The sequence below is a fragment of the Bidens hawaiensis genome, unplaced genomic scaffold (assembly GCF_021521415.1).
Source record: "Bidens hawaiensis isolate Kalapana, Puna unplaced genomic scaffold, B.hawaiensis_p1.1 tig00042310_1, whole genome shotgun sequence".
Taxonomy (NCBI): domain Eukaryota; kingdom Viridiplantae; phylum Streptophyta; class Magnoliopsida; order Asterales; family Asteraceae; genus Bidens; species Bidens hawaiensis.
In genome coordinates, this window is record NW_027505770.1 from 135,170 (window position 1) to 155,857 (window position 20,688).

The 20,688-nt window shown below is 34.0% G+C and overlaps 2 protein-coding genes across 2 annotated transcripts; one reads left to right on the forward strand and one right to left on the reverse strand.

The window, feature by feature from the left end:
* Positions 1–4,045: 4,045 nt before the first annotated feature.
* On the reverse strand, positions 4,046–4,404 carry LOC143615231 (protein transport protein Sec61 subunit beta-like). The gene has a single exon (XM_077088409.1). It carries the CDS (start codon positions 4,386–4,388, stop codon positions 4,080–4,082), a length of 309 nt encoding a protein of 102 aa, XP_076944524.1. The 5' UTR covers positions 4,389–4,404; the 3' UTR covers positions 4,046–4,079.
* An 8,255-nt stretch (positions 4,405–12,659) lies between these two features.
* On the forward strand, positions 12,660–18,367 carry LOC143615225 (MLO-like protein 3). The gene is made up of 15 exons (XM_077088400.1): positions 12,660–12,773; positions 12,872–12,929; positions 13,243–13,511; positions 13,998–14,114; positions 14,593–14,653; positions 14,824–14,912; positions 14,996–15,070; positions 15,226–15,314; positions 15,408–15,457; positions 16,136–16,176; positions 16,367–16,540; positions 16,621–16,656; positions 17,212–17,279; positions 17,436–17,496; positions 17,970–18,367. Exons 1-15 carry the CDS (start codon positions 12,660–12,662, stop codon positions 18,216–18,218), a joined length of 1,551 nt encoding a protein of 516 aa, XP_076944515.1. The 3' UTR covers positions 18,219–18,367.
* The last annotated feature ends 2,321 nt before the right edge of the window (positions 18,368–20,688 follow it).

Consider the following 20,688-nt stretch of genomic DNA (forward strand, 5'->3'; position numbering starts at 1 on the left):
GTGTGTAATGGATGAATTGATTGATTGTGACTGTGTGATTGTGATTGGATTGAATCTATAGGTTTTGGAAAAAGGAGATGGAATGGAAGTGTTTTTGAGAGTATTTTATTATTATTTGGGAAGAAGTGATGAATGATAATGGACAGCTGAATCATTATCATCATTAATTATTCATTATTGTTATTGTTATTCAATATTATTATCTTTTTAGGGCCAACGACGGGGTGACCCGTTGGCAAAATGTCACCGTCAGCCCTAGTCGTATGAAGCTCTTAAGTGCCTCCAGGTTATCTCTATTTTTAGGGAAAACTCACCCACCCGAAGTGTTGTCTGTGATAGGGTTGTTCACGAGTCGAGCCAAGATGAGTTTGAACTCGAAATTAAATGAGGCAGCTCGGCTAGGCTTAAGCTCGATCTTGAAGTTAAATGAGCCTAAGATCGAGTCAACAAGTCGAGCCATACCCAAGCCGAGATCAGGTGGAGTTCGGCTCGATTAGTAAAATGAGCCAGCTCGTCTCAGATCGTTCCAAGTCAAGTTTTTTCGCTAGTTTTATTCGAGTTTTTATCGAGTGATCTATGACCCCAAGCTTCGAGCCGCAAACTTTTTGAACAACCCAAGTCTGTGGTGATTGAACTTGTGTCTCCATTAAGAAGTTTAGACTTCCTATCACTACACCAAATTGGAAAGGACATTAATTATTCAATATTAATGGACCGTAGATGTAATTAGGTTGTTAATGGAATATGAATCCACGAAACTCAGCAAGGGCATGCTCGTATTCACTTGTTTGGTTTCACAAACACATATTGAACGAAATTTCTTTTGTATGTTCATTTAAGAGAATGAATTTGTTCGTTTTAAATTTTATAAAGAACGAACATAACCATGCAGTTGTTTAAATATTATAAAAAAAACTTCTTATTATCCAATCGTTTATTTGATTGGGCTAAAAATAGTGATTTCCGGGTAGCCAGTCAAACCAAGAATCGCTAATGTCAATGATATGATCAGAGGCCAACAGACCAAATTCTATTAAACTTATATATAGTTAAATCTTGTAGTTCGATTTTATACGACCTGTTTTGAGTAAAGAGTGCAAGGCAAACTAGTGTCTTGTTTGAATGGTTTCACGACTTTAAGCCAAGTCATGAACACACATGCTATCATTTATACAAAACCCATTTACCGAGCATGAGCGAAAAGCGAATGCTTGAAAAAAAAAGGTATGGACTCTGGACTCATGCTTGATGGTCAAGTCATACACCAAACATGTTGTCATTGCTTGAGCATGGAGTCCGTGGACTCCTTTTATAGGAGTAGAGTGTTCCGTGAACTACATTAGGGGCCCAACGCGAGATGAAAACTATCAAGTTTGTGTTGATATTTTAACACGTATATGATTTCTTAATTTTACGTATAAAGTTGAGTGTTGAGACGAACGCTAGAATGTTACAGAAAAAAATTGTTTAAATGTTTTGATAGAACAAGGACTGGAAGTGTAATATTAGTATTTTCAAGGGGTTATTTGCAATAGTTTCATTCTTAGGGACTTGATAACGTCCCCATATCCTAATCTCGTACCCGTTCCCATACTACTTAGGTCTTTATTGCCACATCACTTAGACCTTAGAGGGTGTGGTTTGTTGTAAATGCTCTTAATTGCTTGTATAAGAACCGATTGACGAAATGAAACAATCGGCTAAGAGTGTGAACGAATTCCTCTCGGTCACATTCACATATAATGACATCCGTATCTTAAGATTGGATCAACCGGTCCGACCTAAAAGAAACACAAAATATTCCACACATAAAAGTCTTATTTCTATTATTTAGTTTCAATTTTTCTCTAGTTTCATAGTTCCAATCTATATACAGTTATCTAGAAACGTCTAAATATGGTTACCTTAAAAGACTTACCTAGAAACAACCTCTAAATAGTAAAAATTCAAAAAGATAACAAAATACTAAAAACAGTAAATCATATAACAGCCTAATGTGGGCATCCAAAAAAAAAATAGTGGCCATAACATAAAAAATTATTTTAAAAATAAATGTAAATATAATATAGTGTTGAGCTTAATAAAACTATCAAGCTGGCGATGTAGAGAAGGAGGCGTTTCTTGGGATTGTAATTATTGTTTTTTAGAGGATTTGGAAGACCGGAAATGAAAAGGTTTTTGATGGTAAAGAAGTCAAGATCGAAGAGGTTATTGAAGGTATAAAGTCGCTCGGCTATGTATGGTTCAAAATAGGTCAAAACATAGACACAGCTTGGTCGAGTTAGCGTAACTTCTCTTTTATGTAATTTGTTTGTGCGTTCCGGCCGTTACTCGTCCTGTGCGGGAGGTCTGGTTGTAGGTTATGTTTTGTTTGTAATATTCACAGTTCGAAAAAAAAGGTATAACATTGAACTGCCGAGAAATAAATGGTTGTTTACAAGATGTCTAGATAGAAACAAGGACCATTCAATGTGTTAGGGGTATTTAATTATTTGATAAGATAACTGTCACCGATTCGATATGTTTAAAAATAAAATATAACTCAGCTCATTTACAATATAATACTCTAATTTCTTGTTCGTTCATCATGAAAATACACTTGTTTGTGAATGGCTCACAACCACAAACAAGCGGGCAATAATGAACATAACATTGTTTTATTTAATTTTGCTAACATTAATGGTCACTTGCTAAGGTTCAGTCCAACTACCAAGTTTATGTTAGTGTTTTTTAACATTCATATACATATATTACTTTACATATAAATTAATCATATAATACTTATATATATCTTTGTTTTATAGTTAACATTTTGTTTATATCTATATGTTTAAGACTAGGAAAGTTATTAAAAAATATATATAAAAAAAACTTTAAATGAACTCAAACATTAGCGAACATAAACTGACGTAAATAGACATTTACGATCACAATTGAGTGTACATGGCCTTTATATGTATTCGTTCATTTAGCTAATCGATCGAAATTCATTGTCCTTGTCTAGGACCGAACATAACCAAACTTCCCGTAAAACAGTTCGCCAAACATTCAGTTCGTTACGGTTTATAACATAACCAATCCATTCATTAAAACTAAAGATATTTATAATTATAAATATTATAAATATCCACAGTGTTTACATCGAAAGCCGAAATACATCACAAACTGAGCACCAAGTTGCGCCGCTACTTTATTCTTTTAGGGTCATGCTATGCATACACCAGCCCTCTGGTGTGGGAATAATGTTATACGGCTCGTACAGGACCTATACGAGTCGTATAGCCCTAACCTATTGACCTGCGTACGAACGTGTCAGTGTGGCAGCTTTTTGCTGTCTATACGAGCCGTGTAAACCCTATACGAGCCGTATAGATTTTCCAGCTCGTATAGCCTACGTAACTCGTCTAACCTATACGAGCCGTATAGGGTCTATACGACTCGTATATACAGCATGTCAGCATGTACTTTTGACCAGAGATTTTTAAATCCTCTTCTGGTCTATACGACTCGTATATGTGGTATACGACCCGTATAGACCAGGTATCAGATTTTCAAAAGGCTATATTATGAAGGCTATATTTCAAAAGTTAAGTTAACACGAGCCAAAACATCTACACCAACAAATGAAACTATTTTTATAGCAATTGTATTTCAAAAGCTTAGATAACTCATATATGTGTCAACCAAAATGGATTGCATTACAACATCTAAAAAATCGTTACCCCGAAACGCTCATGTTGTACGTAGGTTGTTATGTATATTTTATTTTGTAACCAACTCGGGTGTTGTTTTTAATATTTTGTAGTTTTAAAATTGGAAAAAAAAACTATACGAGTCAAATAGACCCTATACGAGTCATATAGCCATATACGAGCCGTACAGGGGCTATACGATACAAAAGAATAAAACCTGACACTTCTGCTTGAAAATGACTTGATCATGCACCTATACGAGCATATAAAGCCTATACGACTCGTGTAGGATACCCTGGTGTATAAATAACCAACATGGTGTATGTATAACCCAAGCCTTTTTTTAACTCGCGTATCACAAAACTATAGTAACAAGGTACCCCATATTCAAGCTTCGGAACGCCTGTAAAGCTTACCGAACACATGAAGAGCGGTTACAAAAGCGATAAACACAACGCTCATAACAAGTACAACAGTCGGTGAGATCTTAAGTCCAGGTGCATCATCAGTGTAAAACCTCAGCATATTACTTCCACTATTATTATTATTACTACTGCCGGTGAAAGTAGAAGATCCGGTGGCGACACGGCGGCGCCGGAGACTGGCGGTGGCGGCGGGTGAGCCGCGAGGTATGCCGCCGGTAGGAGTAGGTCTGGAATTGGAGGTGGTTTGAGATTGAGAGGCTCCTCTCGCCATTGATGGAGTAGATTGAAGAGTTTGGAGTTCAGTTATTATTATTATTATTATTATTATTATGTTCTATCAAATTCGACTAAATTATATAGTGATTCTTCTAGAGTCAAGTATCTTGAGAATCAAATAATAAATAATTAGTTTATCATTAAAGAAAAGATAATCAAGAGGTAAGTGGTATAGGTTTTGACATTGTTGTAAAAATCCTGACTATATGTCGATTAATCTTTGATTAATTGCTTATCCATACGTTATTGATTAGTTTTGGGATAGTCGGTCAATGGTCTAATCTGGTCAAAATCAGGATTAATCAGACCCAGTCAGTTTTTTATGATGAGGTTCTTGCCAAAATCAGCGGTTTCCAGTGAGATTTCAGCCAATTTCCGATCGAAATATGTTTTCGTATGTATAAAACTTAAAATTTACATATAAAAATGTGCGTGTATGTGTATAAAACTGAAAATATACATTAAAGTCCGATCTGATTAATCACTAGTCCCCACCCCACCGCCCAACTAGCGACTAACGATTTTTACAACATTGGTAAGAAGTTTATATTTAACACATAAGTGATCCAGTCAGCAAATAACTAGCCACATGGATGGTCCAGTTAGCAAAAAAACTAATTGGAATTGGAATTGGAATTTGAATTGGATTTGGAATGGAATATTTGAAATTCCATATCATGTGTTTGGTTGGTTAACATGTTATTTGAATTGGAATCTTCTCTATTTTGTTCATCTCCCTTAATCCTCTAACACATAAATAACAAAATAACAAAAAAAATAATAATTTAAAAAAATCTAAAAATATAAATATCAGAAAATTAAAGTATAATAATAATAATAATAATATATGCTTTTTCGATATTGGGGCAGCAACATAATACTGTAATAATAGTAGTGACTGAGTACTTGTTTGATAATAATAATAATAATAATATATAATAGTAATATATGCTTCATCTTCTCGTGACTGTCTGTAACTAAAACACACACATAAACCCCTAACCTGTGGTGGAGGAAAACGACGATGGAGAAGAACGACGGTGGAGGTAGACGAGCAAGACGGTGGTTCACGGTGGTAGAGAATGGCGGTGGAGAGAGTCGGTGGAGCAGAGTCAGTGGTAGTGGTGAAGATGATAATATGAAAGAGCGGCTATGGTTAGGGTTTAATAAAACATTGCTTAACAATCATTTCAAAATTGGTGGGATTTTAAAATCCTATGAAAATTGGATTTTATGGGATTCTCTTTCCATTCAAATTCCGGTTAATAGTGAAACGAACACATGAATCTGTGGGATTTAAAATCCCATTCCGTCCAATTCCATTGAATTCCGCGAAACGAACACGCCCATAGTGTTAGCCTTTAGTTTGCTTGGATTGTTGTATGAACATAGGTTGAAAGTTAGGATTGCCATATATTATTTTTTAAAGTCGGGCTTACCACGGCCAGTAAATGAAAATTGGAATTATTATTTTTAAAGTTGAGCTTTTATGAATATCGTGTAATGGGTCGTATTTTGTATTGGGTCATATTTCTCTTTCTTACTAGTGAAAGGTTTTTTGATATAATCGTTGCGGTTCAAAAAATAAAGAGTAAACTGTGGTTTTCGTCCCTGTGGTTTGTCCAAATTTGCGATTTTAGTCCAACAGTTTCTGATTGTCTTTTTTCGTCCCGGTGGTTTCATTTTGCTTTCAATTATATCATAACCAACTAACCCCGTTAAATCCACCTGGTTATGTCCATCATCTTGAGGGGCAATTTGGTAATTGTACTCCCAAAAGAAACACCAACCAACCCTAAATCCCTAATTCCCAGACCTCTTTTTCATTCTTTTTGTTTTCTGTATCATCTTCTTCATCCCAAGATAGACAACATTTGAATAGACAATGTCGAGCTCCTCTGACACACAATCACTTCGTCTCCGAGCCAACAATCGAATGGTGTTTTTCTCATGTGGTTCAGTTACAACCATTCGCACGTCTTGGACCGATGCCAATCCTGGTAGACGATTTCACTGTTGCACGAGTGTAAGTTTTTTTTATATTGAAACTATACTTTGTTTGTTTTCCCTAATTACTTCAAAATCTTACCAGGCATCAAGATGTGGTTTTGTTGATTGGGTTGATTCCCCATTGTGCCAAAGAGCTCAAGAAATCATTCCTGGTCTATTGAGATCTGCCAATAATCACGAAGCCATGGCAAGAGCTAATGCAATTCAAAACAAAAGGCTGAAGATTTATTTAGGTTTAAGTTGGATGTTTTTTTTGTTGTATTTGATTTTTAAATGACCTGAAACTTGTAAAGGTCACTGGCTTTATGTTTTTATGTTGTACTCTTAACTATAGGATGTGATTAAATGCACTATGTTGCAAATTTTGTTGATGACCACTATTAATGAAATTTCGTATTTTGGCTACCATACGACAAGTTTGGTTTATTAACGTTAGGGGTGCAAATGAGCTGAGCTCAAGCCTAAAAACAAGCTCATTCAATAAACGAGCCCGAGCCCGAGCTTTACTTCCGAGCTAGAGCCGGCTCGCGAGCCTAAAAATAAGCTTGTTTAATAGAGCTCGAAACTAGCCAAGTTTCGAGCTCGAGCTATGTATAAGTTAAACGAGCCGAGCTTGTGCCTAGTCGAGCTTGGGCTTGGCTCGGCTCGTTTGCACCCCCTAATTACCTTATGCATTATAACAATAGGTTACAAACTAAACATTGTTTGTCAAAACTGAGTTGGTCAAATACCACCATTTTTGTCAATTACCGACACTAGAATGCATAATTCAATGGATTCTTGCAACTAGTTTAGGGTATGAAAAGTTTACCTAATATTTTATGTACCAGCTCTTCGTTTTTTAAGCAAATAATAGAGGTCATTTGACACCTTATCTTGTTAATTAAAGATATTTACTGCAGTGACATGTTAGCATGATATCACTTGGAAATGCTAAAGACAAATACCTGGATTTTAAAAAGACAATCAGATACTAAAATATGCAACTTGTCAAAATCTGAATTTTAAAAAGACAATTACCTTGAAAAACTCATATTTGTCAATAAAGTAAAACATACCAACAAATAACAACCATATAATCACAAACATACTAAAACATCCATACTTTAACCAAAACATAGCATCCATTACATAAAAACTAACATGCAACATCTAGAGTCAAAGCCTTGATATACAAAACATGATAACCATCAAACATAAATACTAGATTATGTTTGGGAAAGTATTGCAAGTTCGACTAAAAAGTCAAACATGCCAAAACATGATAACCATCAAACATATTAACAGTTTCAAAAGACAATAAACACAAACACCATTCAATCAAAGACCTTTGGTGGTGCCTTTCTTTTTTGAACCTCCCACCTGTGACACTTTTTCTTTCCCTTTGGTGCTGCCCTTCTTTTTTGAACCTTCCACTTGTGACAACTTTTTTCCCCCTTTGGTTGTGCCCTTTTTCTTTTCAGGCTGTGATGAAACTTTGGCGCGATACAAGACATTATATTATGCCCATGTGTTTTGCAATTCCTGCACGTGACTGTGTTACTAGACCTTGGCATTTTCCCTTCCCTAGCAAGTTCGCTCAACTCCTCAGCACTTTTCTTTCGTTTCTTCTTTGGCCTTCCAATTTGTTTGTGGTGCTTTGGAGGCTTAAGAGTTGTTGGGCATTCTGAAGGCGTCCACATTTGAACACCGTTGATTGGGTCACTGGTATGATCGTACACCTTCTTTCATGTATCAAGCAAGTAGACTTTAGAGATCCAAGCCTCTGGAATGTCAACATCCATGCCATTTTGGGCCATATTATAATTGACTGCCACTGCATGCTTGCATGGCATGGCAATCAACTCCCACATTCCGCATGAGCAAGTCTTCTTGTCAACATCGACTACACATTGATCTTGTGAAGGCCCACTTACTTGGTACTTGTTCATCCCATTCCATATGACTTTGTACAATAATGCATCTTTTTTAATTCCTTCAAACAGTGTTGTTGCTTTCGGAGTCAGAGGACCGTCACACTTGGAAATGCTTTTACGAACAAAAACAATTCTCTTCATCAGATATTCCCTAATAAACTCCAAGCAGGTTATAATGGGCTTGTCTCTTCCGCCAACCAGTTGCCTGTTGAACACCTCGCATAGATTATTTAAGAGAACATCACTTGTTGACCTTCCTGCAAAGACACAATAGATAACATAATTAGGGGTGTGTTTTTCAATATAAGTTTAGATTTTAACTTTTTTAACCCGAATACCGATCCTAATTTACCAGAACCATTTAACCTAAAACCCTAACAACCCGACCCGAACGACCCGAAACCCGAAAAAATAACCAGAATCGTACCACTGAACACGTAATATTTTTAATTTTAAAAAATCGTACCACTAAAGTATGCTTTAGACCAGTGCTTTGGGTGGATATCACGTAGCCAATCATGTAAAGCCTGATCTTGGACCCTCACTTCTGTCATTGCCTTCTCAAATTGTGGAATAGTAGTTGCTGTAGCACACCTCCAAAGTAGATCTTTAAACACATGACCCCTCCACTTAGACTTCATATTCTCATGAATGTGTCTCAAGCAAAATCTGTGTTCAGCACTTGGATATGTCTTCTTTAAAGCTGGTATAATACCCTGATTAATAATAAACCCAAGTAAACACAATACGTGAACAGTTAAAACTTGGATGTACCTTTTGTCGATAACTAATGAAAGTGAAATTGGAATTTGCATATAGATCAAGATCACGACCTAGGCACTCCAAGAACCAAGTCCATGATTCAGTTGTTTCAGCTTCGACTAAAGCATATGCCACGGGATATATGCAATTATTTGAGTCTACTCCCACTGCAGTTAGAATCTGTCCAGGAAAAGGCCCCTTCATGAAGCAGCCATCCAATCCCAATAGGTCCCTACCACAAGCTTTAAACCCTTCCCTCAATGGAGCTAAACAAATGTAAACCCTCTTGAACTGCCTTGTTAAACTAGATGGGTTAAACTCTTTCTCTACCTCAATCTCCACAGAGGTTCCCGGATTAGCTCTAACTAGCTCCTTACAATAGTCCCTTAGAAGTGCATACTGAGTAGTGAAATTACCATCAATCTTCTGCCTAGCCATGGCCCTCGCCCGAAAAACTTTAGTCTCTGAGAGTTGTATTTAATATTTCCTCTGGAATTGATCTTGTAGTGCTTTAACTGGTATGTTGTAGTTCAAAGCAACAATTTGTTCAGCTTCTTTAGCAATCCAACTCACAGTACACAACTTGACATTTCTTGTATTAAGGCATGTATGCTCATTAGTAAAGGTCTTCACAACCCAAGAGGATAATTTATTGTGGTTGGAGATATGTAAGACAAAAGGACAAGTGGGAATTAGTTTCTCTTCCATTGGTTCTTTCATTGCTTTTTTTTACTTATCCACCTTTTGAGACCCACCAACTTTACTCTTCACAACTACCTCTTTGGACCCACCAACAACATGTGTAACTCCAACACACAACACCCTTACTCTTTCTTTATCATTCTTTTTAAAGTAAAGTTGCCTTCTACTCTCAGTGCAAAACTTCTTCACTAGATCCCTAACTTCATCCCTATTTGAAAACTGTTGTCCAATATAAAAAGGTGCAAACACTGGATCTTTGCCCTTTCTATTCTTCTTCCTAGCCTTTTTCATTGCCTTGCTTAAAGTTGTTTCATCTTCATCCATGCTATCAAAATCATCTAAGTCAAATTCAAAATCACTATTATCATCTTCACTAGCGAAGTATTGATGTTCTTCATTAACAGCTATTATCACTGTCAACAAAGAAATCAGAATCCTCAGAATCATCTTCATCGCTACTCTCGCCATCCCCATTGTTATCTTCGTCACCACTCTCACCATCCCTAGTGTTATCTTCGTCACCACCCTCACCATCCCCATTGTCATCTTCATCAATGTGATCCTTAGTCCTAACCTCATTATCTACTTGGCTTACTTGACTTTCATTGATAGTTTCTGTAGTGCCTATTGCCTGGCATCCAAGCTCAGTGTATACCTCAATAACCTTAAACTCCTCAACATACTTAAACAACTCATCAAGATCAATGTCATTTGTTAAAGCCCTTAAACCATAATCAAGATCACTGTTTGGAACCTTAAAATAGTAATAAAGTATTTCATCTCCTACATGAAGATCTAAGCAATCTGTCATAGATTCTAGTTCGTGGAACCCAAACTCGAAAGAGTCAACCATATCAAAAAACCCTACCTTTCCATTAACATAGGTTCTGCCTGGAGGCTTTGTGAATCTCCCACCATAGTTAAACTTCATGGAGAAAACCTTTAGGTTACCCCCTGTTTAATAAACAATATCAGTAAAGATTTAATAATTATTGTTGATCCAGACAATCATGGAAAAAAGTTTAAAGAAACCAGTTAAACAGAGATCGGTACTTACGATATTCTTCATCGGGGTCAAACTTTTCATGTGGAGATCGAAGCCACTAGAGACTAAGCGCCATGATCACAGAGTAGTGGTGAATCGTCGTTGTTTGTTCGTCTAGAGTTTGGAATTGTGGTTCATTGTTCTTATAGGGTTTGGAATCGTGGTGTCGAACAAAACAATTGAAAAAGACAACTGGATGGTTTTTTAATCAGGGATTTAGGGTTGGTTGGTGTTTCTTTTGGGAGTACAATTACCAAACTGCCCCTCAAGATGATGGACATAACCAGGTGGATTTAACGGGGTTAGTTGGTTAGGATATAATTGAAAGCAAAATGAAACCACAGGGACGAAAAAAGACAATCAGAAACTATTGGACTAAAATCACAAATTTGGACAAACCACAAGGACGAAAACCGCAGTTTACTCAAAAATAAATCTTCGACCAATATGTACAAGTTTTCACAATAAATTGTTTTAAAAAATGACTAAACACGTATTGATTTTCCTTTTTTTTCCCATTATACAAACATGCACACAATAATATCTTGAAATTTATTAAAAGAAAACAAGTATGTTTTTTGTTGTCGGTTATATGATCACACAAAGTCATAAACGAACGAATTTCAAAGAGAAAAAGAGAGAGTTCAGTCAGTTCACATCCTTACTCTTGATGACATGTTTAATGAATCTTAAAAAAAGTCTTCACTTTCCCCACACTATATCTTAAGGTATAAATGATACCAGTCAAAAACATATTTATAATTTAATTGTCACACAACCATTTTAACACACTTGATACATGTTCTCACAACTATAGACTCTTATTAGGGATTTTAAAAATCTGTTAACATTGTCTGAACTGTCTAAAATATGCTAAATCGGCCAGTTTGGACGAACTAGAACGTTGAAGTTCGGTTTAAGAGTTGAAAAACTGTATTTCATGGTTTGGTTTATGTTTTGGAACCGACCTCTGGGAAACCGAACTAGCCGAAATATTATAAAGCAATTATTTTTTAATCTATGTAACTTTAGTAAAAGCAAAATATTTTTTTCACGTATAAAAATATGTATTTAACTATCACACATATATATATTATTAATTTAACCGAGTTCGTGCTACCATTTTTTTTATATCTTTTTTAAAAACCCTTTAATCCTTGAAAAGTAAAAATGTTTACTTTTTTAAATTAAACCTACCATTTTTTACTACACTACAATTTCGAAAATCTAATAGTACGATTCCTTAATAAAATTCGGCCAAACTAGAAAACTGTCAAAACTAAATCGTTTTGCTAATTCGGCCTTACCCAACCAACTTGCCTTTCCACGTTCGGTTTAGTTTTCTCACAAACCATGCTTACATGAATTCTATCAAATCAGGCCGAACCATACCTTAAACAACTCTAGATGTAATGTTATGACTAATAAAAAATAAGAAATGTCCAGTCTCAAATATTGTCTGCCGTCTTTAATAATAAAATGCATGTAAATAAAACAACTTTATGTTTAAGTATGCTTAGCTCTAGGTGGAGGACTAGAGGGTAATAAGGTCCACATACAAATCTCCATAAATATTAAATAGAAAGAGATGTTACTTTATGTCAATTTAATATAAAACCAGATAAGTGTGTGAATGGTATACAAAGAATTATGTTACACAACACATACTACCTTCCTTAGTCAGTATCATCCTAATTGCAAATACATTGACATATTGACCTCGACTTTGAACTTTTCTTCGAATACTACATTCTACTTAAATCCACTCATTACATCTTTATTTCTATAAATAAATATCTTCAACAAATAAAACCCTCATTTTTATAGAAAAATGGTGGCAACACACTCTCTACAAAACACACCCACTTGGGCGGTCGCTACGGTTTGCTTCGTCTTCATCTTTCTTGGACTTGTTATTGAACATTTGTTTAATATCACGTCACGTGTAAGTATAAGCCATTCTATATATCTTTCTAATGTTATATATTAACCGACGGGTTTAGTTACAACATCCTTTGGCTTATTTGTATGGTGTTCATGTAGTGGCTTAAGGAACATAGGAAAACAGCCATGTATGATGCAATAGAGAAGCTTAAATCAGGTAAAAACGCGTATATAACTAAAACTGTTAGACAAGTTTATTATCTGTTATAGTTTATTATCATTTAATTTATCATTTAGCTTTAACTTTATTTTTAAGTCATTGTTCTCTATATATATATATATATGTATGTAGTGTGGATATTATAATAGTTATTGACGTTTTATTATCTTTTTTATTGTAAACTTTCTAAAAATATATCTGGCTTTCAGTTATTAAATACACAGAAAATATTATTCACGTTACACTTTTTCAATTTGTGTGATATTTTTAAAAATGTAACATGTGTTTGTATATGTTTATTATGTTGTAGTGTTGATGCTTTTGGGATTGATGTCACTAATTCTAGTGACTACCCAAAAATCGATCGCTAAAATTTGCATACCGAACGACGTTGCATATACTATGTTTCCTTGTGACAAAATCCAAACATTTCAAACAACTGAAGCATACGAAATCCATTATGCCACCTCTACTCGGTTCGAACAACTAGCTCTTGAAGACAGCATGGTCCGACCAAATCATAGACTGCTAACTTCGGTTAATGCCACTTCTAATTCAACTGGTTATTGTGCTTCAAAGGTACTTTGATTATATAAGATAAACACATTGATTAGGCTAAATCTTTATAGTTTTCATTACTAGTCTGGTCATAAAATAACCTACGACGATCTCAAAGACTTTAAAAGAAAATAGATAAGTATTTTAAAAAAACTACTCATACATTATTTGAAAATTTTGAATTTCTTAACAGGTACGTTTGTTTGTGAGTAGTTTAAAACGAAATATATATTACCTTACGTTTTTGTGTGTGTTTATAAATCTACTAAAATATCAAATATGAAGATTTAAATAAAAAAATTCCGTTATAAGGTAGTAATGAATATTAAATGAGATTTTAGAAGGAAAAAAAAATGATTGAAATCCGGTCAACTACTTGGTCCGGTTAATTGGTCCAACCAGGGTGAAAGGTTCAGATGAAAGCGGTTCAAATAGACAAACAAATCAGCTACCTAACTAGTTTATTATTCCAAACGACTGATCCAGTTCGGTTTTTCTTGTATATAGGGAATGACGTCTTTCATATCCGAGGCCGGAATAAACCAACTGAACACCTTCATATGTGTTTTGGCCATCATGCAAATAGTATATAGTGTTGTTACCATGACTTTGGGGAGTGCTAAGGTTACTTATTCTACCTTTTGTTCTTTTTTATAAAGTGTAGGTACTAGTATGTAAAGTTTACAGAAGTGAGGTACCGATGATGAAATAACCGCAAAGCCAAAGTTGCAATTAGCCCCTTGTGTTTTTTTCTTAAAAGTTAATACTGAGATAACTTCGGTGTTCGTCTCTATGGTTTGTTCAAATTTGCAATCACATTCCAAAATTTTAAAATTTGTTGTTTTTGTCCCAAAGGATTCATTTACTTTGCAATTTTCGTCTATAAGGCTTCGTTTTCATTGCGATTTTGAATTTTCATCCCTATGGTTTGTTAAAATATGTTAGCGAAAATGATGAAAATTGCAATGAAAATGAAACCGGGGACGAAAACAACAAATTTTAAACTTTTAGATTGAAATGATAAATTTGAACAAACCACATGGACGAAAAACACAGTTCATTCGTTAAGATTTAATCTTCTTAACATAATCTTCTAACACAGATGAAGAGTTGGAAAGCTTGGGAGCAAGAAACTCGAACACTTGAATACTTGGTGGCCAATGGTATTATATAATTACGAATTCTATAAAACGTTGATACATATTAACATGTTAAATAAATAATCATATATGTATGGGATGCATACAACAAGCTTTAAAAGAACTAATAACAATATCACATGACTTAAAAATATAACAAATAGTAACACATAATATGTTTACCCTTGTTTCAGATCCTAACCGATTCAGATTTACAAGACAGACAACATTTGGAAGACGACATATGAGTGATCCAATCAACACGACGATTTTATTATGGATTGTAAGTTCAATAAAATTATGCAATTTTTACAAGACACTTTTTATCTCGTGTTTATGATAAATACATGAAATATGTTGAAACAGAAATGCTTCTTTAGGCAATTCTTTCATTCCGTAGCTAAAGTTGACTACTTCACCTTGCGCCATGGATTTATATCGGTGAGTGTTCATATAAACGATATATTAAAAGATGGAACTGGAAGTTTCAAAGACGAGTGTGAGTGCCATAACAGAAAACGATAATAATTTATGGACCAATATATCATTAATTTATATTTCCAGCTTTATTTATTTATTTTTATTAATAATCATAGGCTCATCTATCTACAAACAACTATTTCAATTTTCGCAAGTACATACAACGTTCATTGGAAGATGACTTCAAAGTTGTGGTTGGCATAAGGTAAAATTTTCATTAACAACCCCTACCCATTATTTAATTTGCATAAGTGACCCATATACTTTGTAAATTTTAACCTTTGCATCGTTTTGACAGTCCTTTAATGTGGTTTCTGCTTGTCATCTTCATGCTTATCGACGTTCATGGTACGTAGTTTACGTTCAACTTATTAGGTTTTCTTAACTAATCTGACCCTTGAGAGTGCCTAGATAAAACTAGGATTGTAAATGAGTCGAGTCAAGCTGGGCTTAAAGAGCTTGAACTCGCCTCATTTTAATTTTCATGTTTAAAGCTTACACTCAGCACACAAAATATTATTTCTCAAACTTAATTGGACTTCTCAATTTTCCAGCACTTGGACTCTCGATAAAACTAGGGGTTTACAAGAATCGAGCCGAGTATAGAGAGCTTGAACTCGTCTCATTTCAAGTTCTATGTTAAAAACTCGAGGTCAACTCGTTAATAATTCTTGAAACTCGAAATTGGCTCAGCTAGATTATTATTGTAAATAGTTAATTATTTTTTATACATATATCATTATTTTATATGTCTTTATAATTATAAATCTATATATAATAGAGAAATGTATATTATTTAGTCTATATACATATAATAATAATATATTTATACTATATAAAATAAAAACTTATTATTTAGTTACATTTATCAAATAGTAGGCTCTCGAGCCTAGTCAAGTCAAGTTTGGTAAGTAAAGTTCAAGATTGAGCTCGTTTATTAAACAAACTACAATGTAGACGATACAAAGTTTTAACATTATATATTTTTATCTTGAGTTGTGCATTTGTTTTGTTCCTTGTACTTAGGTTGGCATATGTATTTCTGGGTAGCTCTCCTTCCTCTTGTTGTAAGTATATCACTATATATCTCCCATCCATCGGTTCAAACGTCACAAAAGTATAGTTTGTGACGCTTTTAGGCTGAGGCAAAGAGCCTCGTAGCTAATCTTTTTGGAACAAATTATTTTAAAATTTGATCTAAAAATAAATTTTCGTAGCTTTTGTCCTGACTGGTTAATTGTTACATTAATGCTATAGACTGTGTTGGTCCTTGGGACCAAACTACAAGTGATCGTGGCTCGAATGGCGCTACAACTCAAGGAACAAAACAAGGTGACCAAAGGAGCCCCATTGGTTACACCTAATGACCATCTTTTCTGGTTTAGCAAGCCTCACTTTGTCCTAACTTTATTGCACTACACACTCTTCGTGGTAATAATAAGTAAAATTTAGTTATCTCCTCAATGATCATGCTAATTTATCGCTAATTATGTTTTTTATCTGTTTTTCAGAACGCGTTTGAGTTTGCGTTTTTTGTGTGGGTAACGGTACGTTATCTCACACATACAATTTATTAGGGACCAAATTTCTCACAATTTTTTCAAGTTCGAGTTTTTTCAAGTTTGGTTAACTAGGTTTCGAGTATCTAAGAAAAAAAAAATAGGGAACTAGATTAAACAGAATATACCATAACTGATTGAACCATACTCGAATAAATAGGGAAGTCAAATAGAATATACCATAATCGAACTAGATTGAACTTACTAATCGATTGAAGCGACTAATCGATCCAATAGAATACAATCATACACCATAATCGAACTTGTTATTGAATCGTCCTCAAAAATCATAATTGATTAAACATAATAAATCGTAACCAAATCGATTGAAACTACTAATAATATCAGGTTTTCAAACAAAAAGTTTATTCGGGTTAAATCAAAACCCAAAAATCAGACCACATAACCAACCCGAATTACTTCGATTTGGGTTCGGGTTTTTTGGGTCAGGTTAGTTCGGTTTGGGTTATTCGGTCAAAACTCGGAAATAGAGTAGACTTAGTTTTAATATTATTAATTTGTGTTATTATTATTATTATGTAGTTGCAATATGGGATAAATTCATGCTTCCATGAAGCTACACCTATTGTTATATCAAGGGTTGTATTAGCGTAAGTAACATAAAAACACTTCATTACCCTCAAGAATTACATGTAACTACTTTGGTCTTAAAAGTTTTAAGAATGTGAGATTTTGCCACCAAAGTAATTACATGTAGACTTCCAATATACCTTGACAAAAATACAATCTAAAATATTTGTTTATAGGGTGATGGTTCAAGTCATTTGTAGCTACATCACTCTTCCACTCTATGCTCTTGTGACTCAGGTGTGCATCTCTCTTCATTATCGTGTTATTTATGTATCTGTCGGGTGATCAGTTTACGAAACATTTTTAAGAAAACACCGGTGAAATAAATCACAAGTCGTCCATCATTGTTAGTCAACTTTATTCTTAGTATTCATAGAAATAATATACGTAAATGTCACTCAAGTATAAACTTTTTTTCGTTAAGGTTTGTCATGTATTAAAATCACTAAGTAAAGTATGTGCCTGCATTTGCACCAACATTTACCACACACGTAGCAAATTATGATGCTTCATTAAGTTCTTTTGAAAAAGTCAAAAACAAAACCTTAGTTGATGAATCAATCGACAAATTCTATGTTGAAAACTATCGTCCCTTCAAAAGTATTGTAGGCATTTTCATCGCTTGACGTACTTTTGGCTGAAATTGATATAAATAACATAAGATGCAACATTGCAACTCCATTGATCCTTAGATCTTTTCGAATATGTAGATGGGTTCAACATATAAAAGTGCGGTGTTAGAAGATCAAACAAGGCATATGATAAAGCAATGGCATAAGGAGGTGAAGGAAAAGCGAAAGAAACTAAACCAAACACCTAGTGATAGTCCGATATCAAGCATAGTTACTCAACTCAACTCCATGGATCAACATAATCGATCACCTACTCTTTCCGAGCTCGCTTCTCCTGTTGCCAAGGAGACTAATGAAATCGTGGAAGTGATCGAAGAAGCAGAATAAGTAGTGTGTAAAGCCTAATAGAGAACTTATTTGAGCATTATTTATTCATTAAATTTATGGCAGGTGATGTATATATTGTTGGAAAATAAGAGAACTGGTAACTTTTGTACTTATTGTAAATAATAAATAATAAATAATAGTAGTACTTATTATTATATATTTTAAAAAATAATGTTGACTTTTAGGAAGCAGAAAATATTACATTCCAATAATTTATGTTGTGACCCAATGGGCTTAAAATACCAGTTTATCCAGCCCATTAACTAGTGTCTAGCTCTATCATGAGTATTATCTATTGATCTGTGTAGTTCACAAATTGAATCAATTTTGTTTTGATATTTAAAAGGGACTTAAAAACTCACATATAACACATCATTAAAATATTTATATTTATTAACTCGTTATATAGTTGTTTGCTATCATTAAATATATATATATATATATATATATATATATATATATATATATATATATATATATTGTTACTTTTTTATAACAATATATATATATATATATATATATATATATATTGTTACTTTTTTATAACAATATATTTCTTACTATAACATAAACGTGACATACGTGATGAATAATTTTATAAAATACTACGTATGCAATGATTTTCTAAATAATAATTATTATTAAAAAAAATCAAATGTTTTTTCTTCAATAATCACGCCGACAAAATAAGATCTCTCTCTCATTTGATTGTCATGTTAATAAATGACTGAATTGTGTATGATCATGACAATCATATCTTTGAACCCCTCCGATTGTAGATGCCCTTATTAGAAGTTGCGTAAAAGTTGTTCTTAGTTCATTAAGTTTATTTATTTATTAACATTGGGCCATCTTAGGTAGGTATTTTAATTTAATTGATAGCAAACACATTTTGTCCCAAATTATGAAAAAAGGGAAAGCAACACAAGTAATGAAGTAATGGGACTTTAATACACACAAAGTTTAAACACGAAGAAATGACATTTTATCTAAAGTTTTAATAAGTGATGTATATACAAATACGTGTCTATTTTAACTATTCTTTTATTATTTTCCCCCTTTTCAATGCTTATTTTTTTCACTCTTGCGGTTGTTTATAAGTCTTTATCATTTCTTATGATTTAACCAGCAATAGAGTTTAAGAATAAGGTGAATAAAGCTACTATTAGAATCACCAATATTTTGATTAAGACAACAACCTAATTCGAACTTATCTACACGTGTCATAAGTAAAAAGTAACAAACATTACAAATAAAATTAAGAAAAAGTTTGATGTGAGGTAACAACCATTTCATTTGATTGAACCCATGTTACAAATATGCTTTTGGTACCTTTTTGGTCGGTTACTTTCATATGTAAACACTTTACCATAAAGCACAAACACGGTTGAATATGTTTTTATGCTTTACAATGACATCTCACCCTATACACAGTAAATATATTGAAAATAATAAAAGACAATAAAAGAGAGTGATATGAACTATTATGAAGGCCCACTAAAAATTAACAGAACATGCCCAAGTCAAGTGGTCGTACCATTATTGATGAGTTGACGGCCCACCTCATGTAAACAATTAAATGTTTGCCTGCCTAATAATCCGTTTTAGACCATTATGAATTTATGATCATGACAAGTTGCACGTACCATTATTATGTCTTTAAAAAAAAAACTTTTTGTGTCATTTTTGTTATTTATAATAATATAGTGTTTTACCTTTTTTTTTAATGATACTTTGGACATTGATGGGCTACTAATCCACCCGATCACCTGAGTATGGATTTATGGAATGCTAGGCTGGCATGTCCTTGTAAAGAAGCTCATACAGTAGTCGGCTTCATCAATCTTGACCTTGAGTACCAAGGAAACCCACCATATAGTTTTACTTACCAAACTATTTAATAAAGAATTACGTGTCTTTGTTTAGTAATTAATAAGTATCTAAGGTTAAAGGTGCACAAATTGGGTTTTTTAAATATCCGATTTCGGGTATGGAACCGGATTCAGGTATGACCTGGTATTGGCTTACCTGGGTTGAGATCGGGTCTGGGTATTGTCTCTAAAAACCATACCCTGTGCATCGGGTTCGAGTCGGGTATGGAACCGGTATCTAAAACGGGTATTTGAATACCCTATTTCGGGTATTGAAAAACCTTATTTTCGGGTATTTTTGGGCTTTTTCCGGGAATAGATTAGATTTTTTAAGGGTTGCACTTTTTAGGGGGGTTTTCGGGCATTTTTTAGGTATTTTTTTGGGCAATTTTGGGTATAGATCGAGTATTTGAAAAACCTAGTTTCGGGTATTGAAGAAATTTGGTTCCGGGTATGAAACCGGTTCCGATTTTCGGGTATTACCGGGTATAAATCAAGTCCGGTTCCGGGTACGAGCATTAAAAACCCGGGTATTGAAAAAACCGGTTCCGAGTATTTTTTTCGGGTCCGGTTCCAGGTTTGGATTTTTTGTGCGTTAA

Bases quoted from the DNA above. Each gene is read 5' to 3' on its own strand.
- LOC143615231 (XM_077088409.1), bottom strand. From the start codon at position 4,388: ATGGCGAGAGGAGCCTCTCAATCTCAAACCACCTCCAATTCCAGACCT.
- LOC143615225 (XM_077088400.1), top strand. From the start codon at position 12,660: ATGGTGGCAACACACTCTCTACAAAACACACCCACTTGGGCGGTCGCT. The intron at 14,913-14,995 runs GTAAGTTCAATA...ATGTTGAAACAG, and splicing joins CGACGATTTTATTATGGATT to AAATGCTTCTTTAGGCAATT. The intron at 16,177-16,366 runs GTAAGTATATCA...TTAATGCTATAG, and splicing joins TAGCTCTCCTTCCTCTTGTT to ACTGTGTTGGTCCTTGGGAC.